This window comes from Megascapheus bottae, chromosome 33 (assembly GCF_031878675.1).
Source record: "Megascapheus bottae isolate mThoBot1 chromosome 33, mThoBot2.hap1, whole genome shotgun sequence".
Lineage (NCBI taxonomy): Eukaryota > Metazoa > Chordata > Mammalia > Rodentia > Geomyidae > Megascapheus > Megascapheus bottae.
This window is the reverse complement of record NC_143541.1, coordinates 9,912,405-9,928,819: the sequence shown is the minus strand read 5'-3', so window position 1 is coordinate 9,928,819 and position 16,415 is coordinate 9,912,405. Positions and strand designations below refer to the sequence as shown.

At 51.0% G+C, this 16,415-nt stretch overlaps 1 protein-coding gene across 2 annotated transcripts; it reads right to left on the bottom strand.

Moving 5' to 3' along the window:
• Positions 1-1,169: 1,169 nt before the first annotated feature.
• Positions 1,170-12,106, bottom strand: Rab43 (RAB43, member RAS oncogene family). 2 transcript variants are annotated; one of them, XM_090323931.1, is made up of 3 exons: positions 11,766-12,106; positions 5,388-5,571; positions 1,170-1,997 (listed from the first exon to the last, which is right to left on the bottom strand). In XM_090323931.1, the coding sequence occupies exons 1-3, from the start codon at positions 11,961-11,963 to the stop codon at positions 1,747-1,749; spliced, it is 633 nt and encodes a 210-aa protein (XP_090180057.1). In that variant the 5' UTR covers positions 11,964-12,106; the 3' UTR covers positions 1,170-1,746. The 2 variants fall into 2 exon arrangements, with proteins under 2 accessions (XP_090180057.1, XP_090180058.1); XM_090323932.1 differs by having other exon boundaries at positions 5,388-5,565.
• Between the last annotated feature and the right edge of the window lie 4,309 nt (positions 12,107-16,415).

Sequence of the window (16,415 nt, the reverse complement as noted above, 5' to 3'; positions counted from 1 at the left end):
TAGAAAAAAGCCGGAAGTGGTGCTGAGGCTCAAGTGGTAGAGCTCTAGCCTTGAGAAAGTCCAAGGGCAGTGCTCAGGCCCTGAGTTCAAGCCCAGGATTGGCAAAAAAAAAAAAAAAAAGCCAAGAAAGCAGTGAGTGAGGCCTTGGTTTCCACTCAGCTTCACTGGCCATGTGAGCCAGGCAGCTTGCACCTGTACACAGGCTCATCCCTACACAGGCCACTCCTCAGAGCCCTCTCTCCAGGACCAGGCTCAACCTTCTTAGCAGAGGGAGCTGTTACAGACCAAAGTGTCTGATGTGGTCACAAGGACAGTCTGGGGAGGGCGTAGTCCTGGTCTAGGACTAGGCGGAGCCTGGCCCTCCTGGCCAGGTTGGGGGAAAAGGGGGAGCCTGATGGATGTGGGCTCACCTGTAGATTGCCCACACTGAACAGAATGGAAAGACAGAGACCCGGGGCCTGATCTGGGAAGATCAGCTCCTCAGCCCCATTCCCCTTGGCCCATCGCTGTGACCTCTGCGTCTCTCCCCAGAGGACAGCACGGCTTCCTCAGAGACTCTGCCTTCTGTTCTCTAACCTCAGTACCCAGTATAGACTGAAGCTGTTTCAGCACACACCAAAGACCACCAGCCACAGCATTTTTGCCTAAGAAACTCACACCAGGGCTGGGAGTTTGGCTTAGTGGTGAAATGCTTGCCTAGCACGCACCAAGACCCGAGTTCAATTCCTTGGTAACACATACATAGAAAAGCCGAAAGTAGTGCTATGGCTCAAGTGGTAGAGCTCTAGCCTTGGGGAAAAAGCCCAAGGACAGTGCTCAGGCCCTGAGTTCAAGCCCCAGGACTGGCAAAAAAAAAAAATTCAGACCAGTGGAGAACCAGGTGCTCCTGACCACGCCAGAAAGGATTTCTGTGCATAAGGTAAAGAGGGGCCCTGGTGGTTCCCTTCAGACCTCAGCCTCAGAGACACAACACAGGCACTTCTTTTTGCTTTTGTTTTTTTGTTTTGTTCTGGTGCTAAGGACTGAACCCAGTCCTGTGAATGTTAACCATTAGCCACAGCCCCAATCTTCTTTTTACCTTAAGCATTCACTTCATCTTAACCCCAAAACTTCTAACTTCAGAGAAACTGCTGAAACTAGCTGGTTTTTCAACCCAACTGAAACCAAGATAGCAGACAGTCCTACCAGGCCATAGGCCATGACCCCACACTTGTGCAGGTAAAAATGAGAAGCTACATGGAACACCAGAAGAACCCAGGAGGTCTTGATAAGGCAGTGAGCCAGGCCCAGGCAGTGGACGTGAGCTCAAGCTGGCAGTGAAAGAAGGCAGCTGCTGGGCCTGGACAGCTCGGGTGTCCCTGGGCAGGGCTCCGGCACCAGTCTCCTGGTGTTCCAGATGGAATGATCGGTAAGACCCCTGGAGAACAGCTGCAACAGTCAAGGTCAGCAATGGCCAAAGCTAGCAAGTGAAGGACAGAGGCTTGGGCCCCTCTCTCACCGCAGTCCTGGAATGTGACGATCGGGGAGAGACCCCAACCTGACTGGCAGGATGGGCCACGGCTCCCCTGGGCCCACAGGTCCTGGTAAGGGATGCTCTGTGTCTCCCTTCCCACCAAGCACCCACGCCAGGGTGCACAGGCGAGCGCTGACACAGCAGCTGTTGAACAGCTGGGGACCGGGAAGGCTAGGCTCCACAGGCCAGAGAGGAAGTGGCTCGGCCCCTGGCCTGCTTGCCCGGTGCCCTGGTCAGCACCCACAGCCCCAGCTCTCCCCAATGTCCTTGCTGTCCAGCTGGATGTGGTCGGCACCCCTCTCACTGAACATGGGGCCTCCGTGCCTCATGATGAGCTCAGTGGCCACCCTCATGAAGGCTTCCTCCACGTTGCTGGAGTCCTTGGCGGAGGTCTCAATGGCACACAAGATGTCGTAGTGTTCTGCTAGGCTCTGTGCCTCGGCCAGCGGGACCTCCCGGAGCTCAGCAAGGTCCAACTTGTTTCCTGTAGAGAAAAGTCAGGTGTAGGGGTAGCCTGGGAGCCACCTGGAAGAGCCACCCTGAGAATAACCCTGTGGAGCAGAGTGAGCACCCCATGCAGACCCACCCTGGGTTCAACAGAGCCTCTCCTCTGTGGTCTACGTGTCATGGGGAGAGGCCTGCAGAACCTTCCTGAGAGCTCAGCATTCCTAAATATAATAAACCTTTTTTTTTGGCAGTTGGGCTAGGACTCTGGGCTGGGCGCTGTCCCTGAGCACTTCAGCTCAAGGCTACCGCTCTAGGAGCCACAGTGTCACTTCCAGTTTTCTAGTAGATAATTGATCTTTAGTGCCCAGGCTGGCTTTAAACCACAATCCACAGATCTCAGCCTCCTGAGTCGCTAGGATGACAGGCGTGAGCCACCACACCTGGCTATAACTCATCTTTCTTAAAATAGTCTCTTCATTTTAACAAAAATGGATTATCATTTGGCTGCCCAGACCAGCCACAAACTCCCAGACTCAAGAGCACCCTACCACAGACTTCTGAATAGGTGGGACTATGAGAGCATACCATAATACCCCGCTGCCTTTCTGCTTTAAATATCTTATAGTATTCTTCAATCTCTTGTTTTGCCTTTTTAAATGACTAGTTTCATTTTTTTTTTTTTTTTTTTTTTTTTTTTGCCAGTGCTGGGCTTGAGCTCAGGGCCTGAGCGCTGTCCTTGGACTTTCTCAAGGCTAGAGCTCTACCACTTGAACCTCAGCACCACTTCCGGCTTTTTTCTATGTATGTGGTACTGAGGAATTGAACCCAGGTCTTCATGCACGCTAGGCAAGCACTCCACCACTAGGCCACACTCCCAGCCCTTGTTTTAAATTTTATTTGCAGTGCTCAGGATGCATGCCAGGCATTGTTCCCTGCCTCTCTGCCTCCTCTGAGAAGAAGTCCTGATGGTTGGTGAGAAGCATACGGCACTGTAGAGCTGGAGCTCCAGCCTCTGTCCTCACCACATGGGCAGTTTCATCACAGGGTCTTGGGTTCCCAGGTGGTCGTGTCATGCTCAGCACAGGAGAGCAGGCTAGGGCTTAAGTGATAGTGTGGAGAGCAGTAGGCAGTCCACAAATGTGGAAATTACAAAGAAATCCTATGTTGCCAATGCTTAAACAAAAGACTCAAGCAATTATAAACAGGAGAAAGAATATGTCTATCTATCTATTGTAATTTTTAATTTATTTTTTGCCAGTCTTGGGCCCTGAGTTCTTCAGCTTAAGGCTAGTGCTCTACCGCTTGAACCACAGTATCACTTCCAGCTTTTTCTGTGTATATGGTACCAAAGAATCAACACAGGACTTCATGCATGCTAGGCAAGCACTCTGCCACTAGGCCACACTCCTGACCCCATTGTTAGTATTTTTTAGATGTGAAAATACTATTGGTATATAATTTAAAATATCTGTGGGGTTTTTTTGTGTGTGGGGGTGTCATGGGGCTTGAACTTGGCCTGGGCATTGTCCCTGAGCTCTTCAACTCAAGGCTACCTTGAGCCAAGCCTCACTTCCCGTTTTCTAGAGGTTAATTGGAGATAAGCGTGAGCCATTGCGCCAGGCTCAAATACATGTGTTTTATAGATTCGTGCTGTACTTGTTACAGAGGAAATCGCTGTCTGAGATTAGTCCTAGAGTAATATAAAGGAAAGGAATGACTAAGATGAACTCATGCCAGTTACCAAAAGCACAGGTTCAGGCCCTGTGGACCTATAACACTACTCTCCTCTTTGCACTATGTAAAATGCACTATAGTAGACTGTTTTCTAAAAAAGTCCTATACAGGGCCTGGAGTTTAGCCTGTGGTAGAGTGCTTGCCTAGCATACATGAAGACCCGGGTTCAATTCCTCGGTACCACATATATAGAAAAAGGCTAGAAATGGTGCTGTGGCTCCAGTGGTATGAGCGTTAGCCTTGAGAAAGCCAGGGAGCTGGGTCTGGAATGCACCTCCACACCCTATGGAAGGAAAGCCCGGAACACTGGTAGCATAAATAGGAAAAGCATGCTCCAGGCCAGTCTAGGCAAAAAGCAAGGATCTACTTGAAAAATATCTAAAGCGACAAGGGACAGAGGTGTGGCTCAAGTGTGGAGTGATTATATGGCAAGAATGAGACTCTAGTTCAAACCCCAACACTGCTAAAAAAATTTTTTTAAAGCCCAAGAATCAAAAACACACATCTACGGCCCTACCCTCCCGACATTTGTACTCTAACAAGTCTTTTCAATGACCCAGAGACCCACAAGTGAGTAAGCATTCACAGGGTCCGTGGACAGCGAAAGTCACTGGGTTGTACTCTGCTGAGAACTCAACTCCCGTCTCTGTGATGGCAGGCTGGGTAAGCTTGTGTAAACTGCTCCACTTCTCTGAATCTTAAGAAGACTAAATCCCACATTAATCCTGAATACTAACACAAACCCTGTGCAAGGGTCTGGCCTGCAGTGCACTCTAGCGAGCTGCCACTGTGCTGTGCAGTGGGAAGGTGAAACGGGTGAGAGGTCTTCAGGACAGAACCCATGACTGAATGTGCTGGCTTTACAAGATGAAGCAGAGAGAGGAGCACACCGACGTACTTTCTGTGTCCTGCCATGTGCTTCCTGAGATCTGCCAGCAAAAAGGCAATCATTAGAGACAGTCTGTGGCCTTGGACTTCCGGGACAATAAGCCACAATGAACCTCTTCTCTTTTTTTTGTTGCCAGTCCTGAGGTTGAAGTCAGGCCGGGGCACCGTTCCGCTTTCCCAAGGCCGTAACTCTACCACTTGAGCCTCAGCACCACCTCCAGCTTTTTCTGTCTACGTGGTACCTAGGAATTGAACCCAGGGCTTCGTGAATGCTAGGCGAGCACTCTGCCACTTCTGATCCTTACCTCTTTTCTTTATAACAAAGTCTGTGGTATTGTTTTATTAATAAAAGAAAGTAAACTAAGTAAAACACGGGCTACAAAGCAAATTTTAGCTCTCCTTCTGTACTCTAATTCCAATTTTTAATCTCATTTTATTATTTTCAATTAATTAATTTATTTTATTATTTGTGTGTGGGGGGTGTTGTGGGACTTGAACTCTGGGCCTGGGTGCTGTTCCTGAGCTCTTCAGCTCAAGGCTGCCACCGTACCCACAGTTGCATTTGCAGTTTTCTAGTGGTTAATTGGAGTCTCCTAATTTTAGTGTCCGGGTTGGCTTTGAACCACTATCCTCAGAACTCAGCCTTCTGAGCAGCTACGAATACAGGCATGAGCCACGATGCCAGGCTTCATCCACTTTAAAGTGATTCGTGGGAGCAGGATCTACAAACGCATGTCGAATCTGAAGCTGAAAACGAGAGAGGCAGAGACAAGGCCTCTCCTAGCACCAGGGGCTCCCAGCTCACCGATCAGCAGCTGCACAATGTTGGAGCCTGCGTATCGCCTCACATCCTCAATCCAGTGAGGCACAGACAGGAAGGAACTCCTCTTGGTGATGTCATAGGCCAGGATGGCCCCATTGGCACTTCGGTAGTAGCTCTGGGTGATGGTTCGAAATCGCTCCTGGCCAGCTGTGTCCCAGATCTGCAGCTGGAGAAAGCGGGAATCTTGGGTGAATTCACATGAACGGGGAGACGGTCCTACAGACCACGCATGCCTATAAGAGCAGTTACACTGGTCTGCAGAGACAAGCAGCCACAGGAATAAACTTTTGGAGCACTTAGAAGGCAATGGAGTGGGGGAGGGAAACGGGGACCATGACACGAGAAAGAGTATCAATGTATGTGCAATAATGTACCTTTTATGAATATAATGTAATCCTTCTATTAATTGCAATAAAAAGTATATGGGGGGAAAAAAAAGAAGGCAATCAGAAGCTGGGTACCAGTGGCTCATACCTATAATCCTAGCTACTAAGAAGGCTGATATCTGAGAATTCTGGTTCAAAACCAGCCAGAAAGACAAATCTGAAAGTGTCTCATCTTCAACAGCCCAGCAAAATGCTGGAAATGGAGTTGTGGCTCCATTGGTATAATGCCAGCCATCAGTGAAGAAACCAAGGCAAAGTGTGAAGCCCTGAGTTCAAGTCCCGGTACTAGTACAAACAAGAAAAAGGAAATACAGAAGGTCATAGATGTACGCAGGCCCAGGAACACATGCCTATACAATTCAATCTCCGAAATAACCAGTAAAAAGCATATATATATGAGAGAGAGACAGACAGACAGACAGACACAGGCAGACAGAGATAGACAGAGGGGGTGAGAGGGAGAAAAGGAGTGAGGGGAGGTGCCGATGGCTCATATCTGTAATCCTAGCTACTCTGAGGGAAGGAGGGAGGAAGAAAGTCTAGCACAACAGTTATGAAGAAGAAAGGTGGATGTGGAGGGTAGGGGTCAGCCTGTCTCAGAAACCTAAGGTTATCTGGGAAGGTGGAGGGAGGCTCTAAGGGAACCTGGGAAGAAGGAGGGAAGGCTGTAATGGATGTATCTGAACTGGGTCTTCCAAGGGCCCATTTTTCCTCGACACTGGGCTCGAAGCCATGGATGCTAACCATGAAGAACGGCCTGCAGCTGCATGTCACAGCCATCTCCAGGGTGTCGGAGGTGGTGCTGGCTGCACATCCGGTTTCTTCCCTATAGGTACACTGGATCACAGTCACGCTAAGGCCCCTCTAGCATTGTGGTGGTGGCCAGGCTGGGCTGGTGGCAGCAGGTGAAAGGCAGAGTCCTTCCTTAGGGCTTTGAAGTACAAGGCTACTTCCATTAGATAACCCAGCTTGGCCAAAGTAAGGGGCTTGAGGTCTTTATTTAACAAGTGTCCAGCAGTGTCCCCTGGAAGCCTCCTGCTGGGCATGGGCTGAAGAGGTACTGACATATGGAAAGAGTTTTGCTGGCTTCTTTCAGAAGGAACAGCCCGCAGAATGAATCTCTGATCTGGCAGGGGAGAAGGGTGGACATGTGGGTCCAGCAGACCAGGCCACCCAAAAGCTGAAAACCTGTCATCGTTTGGTGGCTTACAAACTCAGGGTAAAACTTTTTATTTTCATTTTTCCCTCAGTACTAGAGATGAAACTCGGAGCTAGGTAAGTACTCTACCACTGAGCCATGCAAGCCCCCAGCTCTCTAGGGACTCCAGGTAGGGGAGGCCTTCTTATCCACCCTCTAGCAAGCAGAGGCTTCAGGCAGATCCTGAGGCAGGTCCCTTGACCCTCATTTACCCAGCTCTGAAACACATAGTATGAGACTTAAAGCACTGAGGTATGTCGTGTCACATAAAAATCTCCCTTTCCTGCCTGGTGTGGTGGCTCACGTCTGTAATCCTAGCTACGCAGGAGGCTGAGATCTGAGGATCAGTTCAAAGCCTACCTGGGCACTGAACCCTGTGAGACTCTTATTTTCAATTAATCACTAGAAAATGGGAAGTGGGGCTGTGGCTCCAGGGTAGGGCAGTAGCCTTATGTGGAAGAGCTCAGGGACAAAGCCCAGGCCCAGAGTTCAAGTCCTGTCCCATCACACACACACACACACCCTTTTATCCCACCCTGCCCCTTCTTTTGGTAGTACCAGAAGCAGCTACAAATACAAAGATGACATCCATATAGCGCCAAGGGCATAACTTTTACCTCTATGTAGAGCAGATCTTCACACAATACATTAGAAAATAAAAATTAACAAACTCTCTTATTTCCACATCTTTGAATTCATTTCAATTAGCATCATTTTATATGGTCATAATGTGAGTCTCTGCTAGGACTATCCTAAACATATACTAAGCATTACAAATGAGGGAAACCACAGAGCCTATGTTTCTTTAGGCCTGACTTATTTCATATAATATGATTTTTTCAAGTCTTTCCATTTCCTTACTAGTGGGGCGATATCATTATTTCTGATGAAGCACGGAATATCATTGTGTGTGTATATACCACGTTTTCTTCATCTACTCATCTACTGAAGGGCACACATCTGTTCCATATCTTAGCTATGGTAAAATTATGCTGCAATGAACATAGCTGTGCTGGTAGCTTTAATGTGGCCTTGTTTTTGTGATCATTTGGCTACATACCCAGGAGTGGAATTGCTGGATCATAGGGGAGTTCTATGTTTAGACTTCTTTTTTTTTTTTTTTTTTTGCCAGTCCTAGGGCTTAGACTCAGGACCTAAGCACGGTCCTTGGGCTTTCTCAAGGCTACCACTCTACCACTTGAGCCACAGCACCATTTTTGGCTTTTTCTATATATGTGGTACTGAGGAATCTAACCTGGGTCTTCATGCATGCTAGGCAAGCACTCTACCACTAGGCCCCGCTCCAGGCCCTATGTTTAGACTTTTGAATACTCTCCATCCTGCTTTCCAGAGTGATTGAACTGTGTGAAGTTCGTTCCTTCCTTCTTTCTTTCTTTCTTTTTTTCTTTCTCCTTTGGTTTATTCCCTATTGTCACTGTTTTCTTATTTTTGTACCCTGTGTCTTGTACATATTTATCTGATTTGGGGACAGGAATGGGAATAACAAAAATTGGGAGGAAGAGGAATTAAGGAGAGAGAAAGTGAGGGAAAAAAAAGGGAGAGTAACCCTGTTCAACAAGAAATATACTCATTACTTTAAATAACTGTAAACCCCTCTGATATTACCCTTACAATAAAATAAAATAAAATTTAAAAAAGAACAGATCTGGGAGCACCTCAACAAATGGACAGCAAGCTTGATAGCTGAGTAACAAGTAAGATTCTAGCAAGGCTGACCCTGGTTCCTGCAGGCTTGTGTGCCTGGTGATTTGCAAAAGTGATTTTATATAACAAGCCTTTTTGCTGTCCCAGATTAAAAAAAAAAAAAAAAAAAAAAAAGAGTGCAGCAGCATTCACAAGGGTTTAAGGCTTGAGAACCAGCTGAAAGTTCCTGGGGGACAGTGTGATCAGAGAAATAAAGGCATGGAAGGACAGGCTAAGACATTTTATGTGCCTTCTAGAGAGGAAAGTGGTAACAACAGCAATAATCAAATATAAACCCCATGGGCCAGGAGTTTGGCCTAGTGCTCAGGCCCTGAGTTCAGTCCCCAGGACTGGCAAATAAATAAATAAATCCAAATACTAATTTACATTACAAACATTTGGTTTTACTTATAACACGAAATGAGAGGCCAGGAGTCTGACTTAGTGGTAGAGTGTTTGCCTAGCATGCACGAAGAGCCAGGTTCGATTCCTTGGTACCACATACATAGAAAAAGCCAGAAGTGGTACTGTGGCTCAAGTGATAGAGTCCTAGCCTTGAGGAAAGCCCAAGGACAGTGCTCAGGTCTGCTGAGTTCAAGCCCCAGAACTGGCAAAAACGAAACAAAACAAAAACCAAAAACAAGCCCAGCACAGTGTCTCACGCCTGTAATCCTAGATACTCAGAAGGTTGAGATCTGAGGGCTACAGTTCAAGCCAGCCCCGGCACTAAAGTCCGTGAGACTCTTATCTCCAATTAACCACCAGAAAAATGGAAGTGGTGCTGTGACTAAAGGGGTAGGGTGGTAGCTTTGAGCTGAAGAGCTCAGGGACAGCACCCAGGCCCAGAGTTAAGTCCCACAACCAACACCACCACCACCAACAAAAAAAGTGGTAGTGCTTAGACAGGCCAGGAAACTAGTTAAATCTTTCTAGGCTTCAGCTTTTTTAGCCTTCCCAACTCACCTCAATGAATATTCACCTCAGGAGAGCCCAATATTCCAATGATCAATTCCCTAGATTCCTCAAACTCTTATGAAATCCAGCATCAGAGCTGGAGGTGTGTCTTAGTGATAGAGCTCATGTGTCTGATCCTGACATGTGCTAGGCCCAGGTCAAACCCGGAGCCTACCATATAAGCTCTATCCATAAATACAGAAATAAATAAAACAATCATCATCACCATCAATATGCATGTATTTATAGGTAAACTGACTTGCTGGATGGTAATGCTTCTGTACCACTATTAAAACTGCTTAAAGGGCGGGAGTTTGGCCTAGTGGTAGAGTGCTTGCCTAGCATGCACGAAGATCAGGGTTCGATTCCTCGGTACCACATACAAAGAAAAAAGCCAAAAGTGGTGCTGTGGCTCATGTGGTAGAGCTCTAGCCTTGAGAAAGTCCAAGGAGAGTGCTCAGGCCCTGAGCCCAAGCCCAGGACTGGCCAAAAAACAAAAACAAAAAAAAACTGCTTAAAGATAAAAATACGATTTAAAATAACAATAGTGTCCTCTAGCAACAGAACACAGGCTTTCAGCAAGGATAACCACTGTAGCTTTGAAGTTTCATAACTCTACTCGCTCTTCGGCCTCCAAAGGAAGCAATCGGGGAGCAACCATAAAGAAAAGAAATAATGAGCTCCCCAGTACTGACTGCATAATCCACGCTTGGGTCCACAGTCCATCCTGGACTCCACGAGGCCACAGGCAAACAGGGGCACATTCCTTCTCAGCCGTCCTTCTGACTGCAGCCAGCCCAGAGGCACCGCACATTCACTCCAGATGCAGGCCAGCAGCTCTCCATCAGGGCATCCCTGCTCTCTGTGCCCTGCTTGCACACTGCACTTTCAATGTGACTGCTGAGAACACCATGGAGCACACATGCAGACACAGAATACTGTGGGAGAGGTCCTAAATAACTCAAGAGCTGCTGCCTGCCTGCACCTTTCCTATACCATGAGGACCAAACTGCACGGAAACTCAAACTACAAAAATATTGCCAGTGGAAGTTTCTGCTTCCCCAGTTACATCAACTCTACTGGCAGAGTGGTCATATAAGTGCTGTTGACTTATTTTGTTTCCAAGAAGCAGCTTGAACTCAGGACCTGGGCACTGTCCTTGACCTTTCTCAAGGCTGGCGCTCTACCACCTGAGCCACAGCACCTCGCCCGACTGTTTCTGTGTATGTGGTACCAAGAAATTGAACCAAGGCAGCCACTCTACCACTCGGCCACACTCCTGGTCCCTAGCTCCACTTTTTGAGAACACAGAGACAGACTTTCCCTTGTGCTGCCTGTGATGTTAAGAGCCCCTGAAAGGTCAGAGATTTAAATTAACCTGCCTAACTTCTGCAAGGCCCTGGCTTCCATTCCAAGCACTGGAATTAAAAAAAATAAAAGTCTGGGCTGGGAATGTGGCTGAACGACGGAGCGCTTGCCGAGCAAGCACGAAGCCCAGGGCTCAAGGCCTCAGCACCAGAGCCAGGAAAGTCAGAAGTGACGCTGTGGCCCTGAGTTCAAGACCCAGGACCGGCAAAACACAAAACGAACGAACAAAGTCCTGAAGATGGTGTGAAATCGGAAGAGTCGGTGAGAGCCTCTGCGAGCAGCCGGAGGGTGGCACCGCGGACGCGGAGCAAACACGGCAGGCCACGGTGGCCGCCCCACCTCCGCATCCGGCCGTTTCCCCGGGGGGGGAGGGGGAGGGGGAGGAGGAGGCCCCCCCCCCGCCCGGCCCGGCCCGCCTCCCCCCACCCCCCAACCCCGGCCTCCGACGGCGGGGGCGCGGCCGCCGGAAACTCCGACCAAAACTTTGGGCCCTCGGGTGCTGCCCCCGCCCTCCCGGACGCGGGGACTCGGGTTCCCAGGCGGGCAAAGTCCCCTTCGGGCGTGGGCTGCGGAGGGCGGGCGCCCGCTGCCGCCCCGGAACCCCGGGCCGGGCCTGCTCCGGCGGGAGGGGAACAGGGGGACCGGCAGCCTGGGCAGCCGGAGCCGAGGGCGGCGCGCCCGGCCCCCGCCGCCCGGGAGGGAGGGAGAGAGGGAGGGACGGGGGAGGGGGGCCGCGGCCCCACGGCCCACCTTGACCCGCTTGCCCTGGATGTCCAGCGTCTTCATGGTGAAGTCCACGCCGATGGTGCTCCCCTGGCGCTCCGAGAAGGCGCCGGTCTTGAAGCGCTGCACCACGCACGTCTTGCCCACGCTCGCGTCCCCCACCAGCACGAGCTTGAACAGGAAATCGTACTGCTCGTCCTGTTCCGCCGGGCCCGGCCCCGCCATGGCCTCGCCCAGCCCGGGCCTGCGCCCCGGACGCGGAGCAGGCGCGCGGGCTCGCGCGAGCCGCGGGCAGAACCCGCCCCGGCCCGCGGGTCGCCGGCGACGTGGAACCGCCGCGGCACCTGAGCCGCTACCCCGCCGGCCGCCCGCCCGCCCGGCCGCCCGGCCGCAGCCCCGCCCCGCAGCCCCGCCCCACCGTGCCGGCCAGAGCCCCGCCCCGCTCCGCCGCAGCCCCGCCCCGCCCCGCCGGCCAGAGCCCCGCCCCGCCGCAGCCCCGCCCCACCACGCTGGCCAGAGCCCCGCCCCGCTCCGCCGCAGCCCCGCCCCGCCGCAGCCTCGCCCCGCCCCGCCGGCCAGAGCCCCGCCCGCCGCAGCCCCGCCCCACCACGCTGGCCAGAGCCCCGCCCCGCCGCAGCCCCGCCCCGCCGGCCAGAGCCCCGCCCCGCCCCAGCTCGCCCTCCAGGCCGCCCCCAACATCTCCCGGGCCCCGCCCCCAAAAGGCGCCCTCCTTGGCCGGCTCAGGGCCACATGGCCCGGCCCCGCCCTCCTCCCCTCAGCTCCGCCCCCTTGGCTCCGCCCCTCCCCGCTCAGCACCCTGGTCCTCAGGGCCGCTCAGCTCCACCTCGTTCTCCGCCCCGCCCGAGGCCCCGCCCCCGGTGGACTCCGCCCCCTCCAGCCTCTGGCTCGCCCCGGGCACCTGGTCCCCGTCGTCGTCCTCGTCGTCCCACCCCGGACCCCCCTCCTTTCTGGTGCGCTGCTGGGTGGACTCACAGGGGCAGGCTCCAGGCACCCGAAAGGCCCCCCAGCATGGAGCGATGACAAGAGGACGGAGGGCTCGCACTCAGGGGTAGACATGCAGAAACCTCTCCCTTCCCACACTGCCAGGCTTCAGAGCAACCAGACACGAAGATGGCTACGGGACCCCGGAGGTTAGTGGGTTAGGAGCGCGAAACGCCACTGCCAAAAGGCAGCCCAGCAGGAGCTGCCACCATTAAAGATGAGCAGGCTGGGTGGGGCTATGGGTCCAACCAAAAACCATCGGAGGCCGGGAGCGGGCCTAGTGGTAGAGCTCACCCAGCATGCACGAAGCCCTGGGTTCGCAGAAAAGGCCAGAAGTGATGCTGTGACTCAAGTGGTAGAGCGAGAAAGCCCAAGGACAGTGCTCAGCCCAAGACTAATTTAAAACAAAAATCATTTGAGCCTGGAGAGAGGGGCAAGGGAGGCATACAGGGCCTCTGCGGAACTAGCTCCTGAGTCGGTCCAGGGAACCAGGGGTGAGAGAAACAGGGATCAATAGGTGTAAGAAGCTTGAGTGGATCAAATAGCATCCATCTCCCAAAGGGGCCTTCCTGCTGGAGGGTAAGGGAATGCCCCTACCCTTTCATACAGCCCATCTGGAGCATTCTAATCCAATAAATCTGATTAATACCTGCTGCTACAGGCCAGGTACTGTTCTGGGGCCTTGGAATGAACAGGCAATAACTAAAACTAAATAACTAAAACACTCCTCACTAGAAAAGGGAAAGCAGCCTTCCAGAAGCTTAGACAGAACATGGAGCACAGGTCACCACCACTTCCCTGGCCAAGTGGATAAGGAGGCAAAGGCCAATTCCATGGGAAGGCAGAATTGTTTGTTCTGAAATAGTCTGAACTCCACTTCCATGGTGTTTAACCATGGGAAAACCCCAGCAGTTGTAGACAGGAAAACCCCAACATGCCACTGAAAGGAATTCCCAAAGGGTCTTGCTTTGGTACAGCAGGCAGAAGTGGGGAATTGTAGTGGCAAGAAATGGCTTTCCTCAGCAGACTGAGACTGAGAATGGATGGAAAACTCCCTACACTAGACATGGCTCTGGTCCTGGAAGACTGGGAATACTTCCAGCTCTGAGCTACAGCTCACAGTGAAAGGTGGAAAAGAAATCCAGGCATAGGTTAAGAGAGGAGAGGAATGTGGACAGCAATAACTATGGTTAACTGGCTTTTGCTTTACCTTCAGCTGGAACTGATGTGTAAAGGGGGAGGGAGGGAGAAAGCTGGTCTGGACTGGATTTTGTGAAAGACATCCACCATTTACATTTGTGGAATACTGAAAGCAATATAAAACTGGGCTGTCAGGGCCAGGAATTTGGCCTAGTGTAGAGTGCTTGCCTAGCATGCACGAAGACTAGGGTTCGATTCCTTGGTACCACATACACAGATAAAAGCTGGAAGTGGTGCTGAGGCTCAAGTGGTAGAGCTGTAGCCTTGAGAAAATCCAAGGACAGTGCTTAGGCCCTGAGCTCAAACCCAGGACTGGCAAAAAAACAAAAACAAAACTGGACTGTAAGCCAGGGGTGATGGCTCACACCAGTAATCCTAGCTACTCAAGAGGCTAAGATCTGAGGACTGAGGTTCAAAGCCAGCCCAGGCACAAAAGACCATGAGACTCTTACCTCCAATTAATCACTAGAATATGGGAAGTGGGACTATGGCTTCAGGGGTAGGGCAGTAACCTCGAGCTGAAGCGCTCAGGGACAATGCCCAGGCCCAGTGTGCAAACTCCACGACCAACTGAAAAAAAAAAGAAAAAAAAAAAGGACTGTAGGGAAGAGTTGCATGACTCAGAAATTTATGAAAATCATTAAATGTATACTTAAAAATAGCACATCTTGGGCCGGGAGTTTGGCCTAGTGGTAGAGTGCTTGCCTAGCATGCATGAAGACCCGGGTTTGATTCCTTGGCACCACATACATAGAAAAAGCCAGAAGTGGTGCTGAGGCTCAAGTGGTAGAGTTCTGGCCTTGAAAAAAATCTAAGGACAGTGCTCAGGCCCTGAGGTTAAGCCCAAGACTGCCCCCACCCCCCAAAAAAAAGCACATCTTGGGGCCTGGAGTGTGGCCTACTGGTAAAGTGCTCACCTAGCATGCACAAAGCCCTGGGTTCGATTCCTCAGTTTCGAATACACAGAAAAAGCTGGAAGTGGCGTTGTGGCTCAAGAGGCAGAGCACTAGCCTTGAGCAAAAAGTGTCCAAAGACAGGGCCCTGAATTAAAGCCCAGGGACTGGCCAAAAAAAGCAGATCTTATAGCATATAAATTATATCTCATCAAAGCTGTTTAAAAATACAAAATCTAAGCCGGGCATGGTGGCTCACCCCTGTCATCCTAGCTACTCAGAGGCTGAGATCTGAGGTTCAAGTTTCAAAACCAGCCTGGGCACAAAAGAACCTGAGACTGTTATCTCCAATCAACCTCTAGAAAACATGGAAGTGGGGCTTGGCTCAGGGTAGGGGTGGTAGCCTTGAGCTGAAGAGCTCAGGGACAGGGCCCAGGCCAATGAAGCCCCAAGACCAATTTAAAAAAAAAAAAAAAAATCTAGCTGGGTTTGGTGGCTCACGCCTGTAATCCTAGCTACTCAGGCTGAGAGCTGAGGTTTGTGGTTCAAAGCAATAGTCCCTGAGACTCATCTCCAATTAACACCAGAAAACTAGAAGTGGTGCTGTGGCTCAAAAGGTAGCCTTAAGCTGAAGAGCTCAGGGATAGTGCCCAGGCCCAGAGTTCAAGCTCCATGACTGACAAAAAAAAAAAAAAAAAAAGTGGGTATCCTTCTAGAAATCCCAACATAAACAGGTCAAATTAATCACATTCCTCCATGCTTCTGTTGATGGTCTCATGCTAAAGGCCTCTTGTCGTCTCCAGGACCATGTACTCTCCCACTTCCACTGTTAGAGAAGTTGGCCAATCCTCACCAAATTGCCCTGGCTTCTTCACTGGTCTCAACTTCTAATCCACCTGCAGGCTCCCATAGAAGCTGTCTCACACTGGCACCCTTGGCGCAGACAATTTCAAGGATAGCTTCTGACCCAAAGGAATGTCTACATGTTCAAAACCCAATTCTCCTCCCCATCACTGTATATTCCCCTCTACCCTGAAGCCCTCACCTGATTTCACAACCTCCAAACATGCCACTTGCGCTCAAGTTCCAGATCCCTGCAGAGAAGAGCACCTGGGCTCCTGCCACCCAGGACTGCAGCGTCAACAGCTCCCACTTGGGAGCAGAGACCCGGATCACAGTGGGCACTGGACAGTCAACAGGCCACATAGGCTAGCCTGTGACCCAGGCTTAGTGATGAGCTACAGGTTCTAATGAGATGCTCTGTGCCACTTCAACATGGGAGCCTAGGACCTGGCCTGTGGATGCCCCACCCACGCTGGTGCTTAGAGTACCTCCTGCCACACAGGGTACCTTGTACAGATTGGCCTCATGTCACCTCAGTTGAGTTACCCCAGGGAACAAAGTGCAGCCACAGAGGTTTCCTTTCTTACAAAACTCTTTAATAAAAATAGCTCTCGACCAGGTGTTGGTGGCTCACGCCTATAATCCTAGCTACCCAGAGAGTTCAAATGGCCAGTCCACCCACAAAAGTCCATGAGACTCTTATCTCCAATTAACCACCAGAAAAATATAAGTGGTGCTG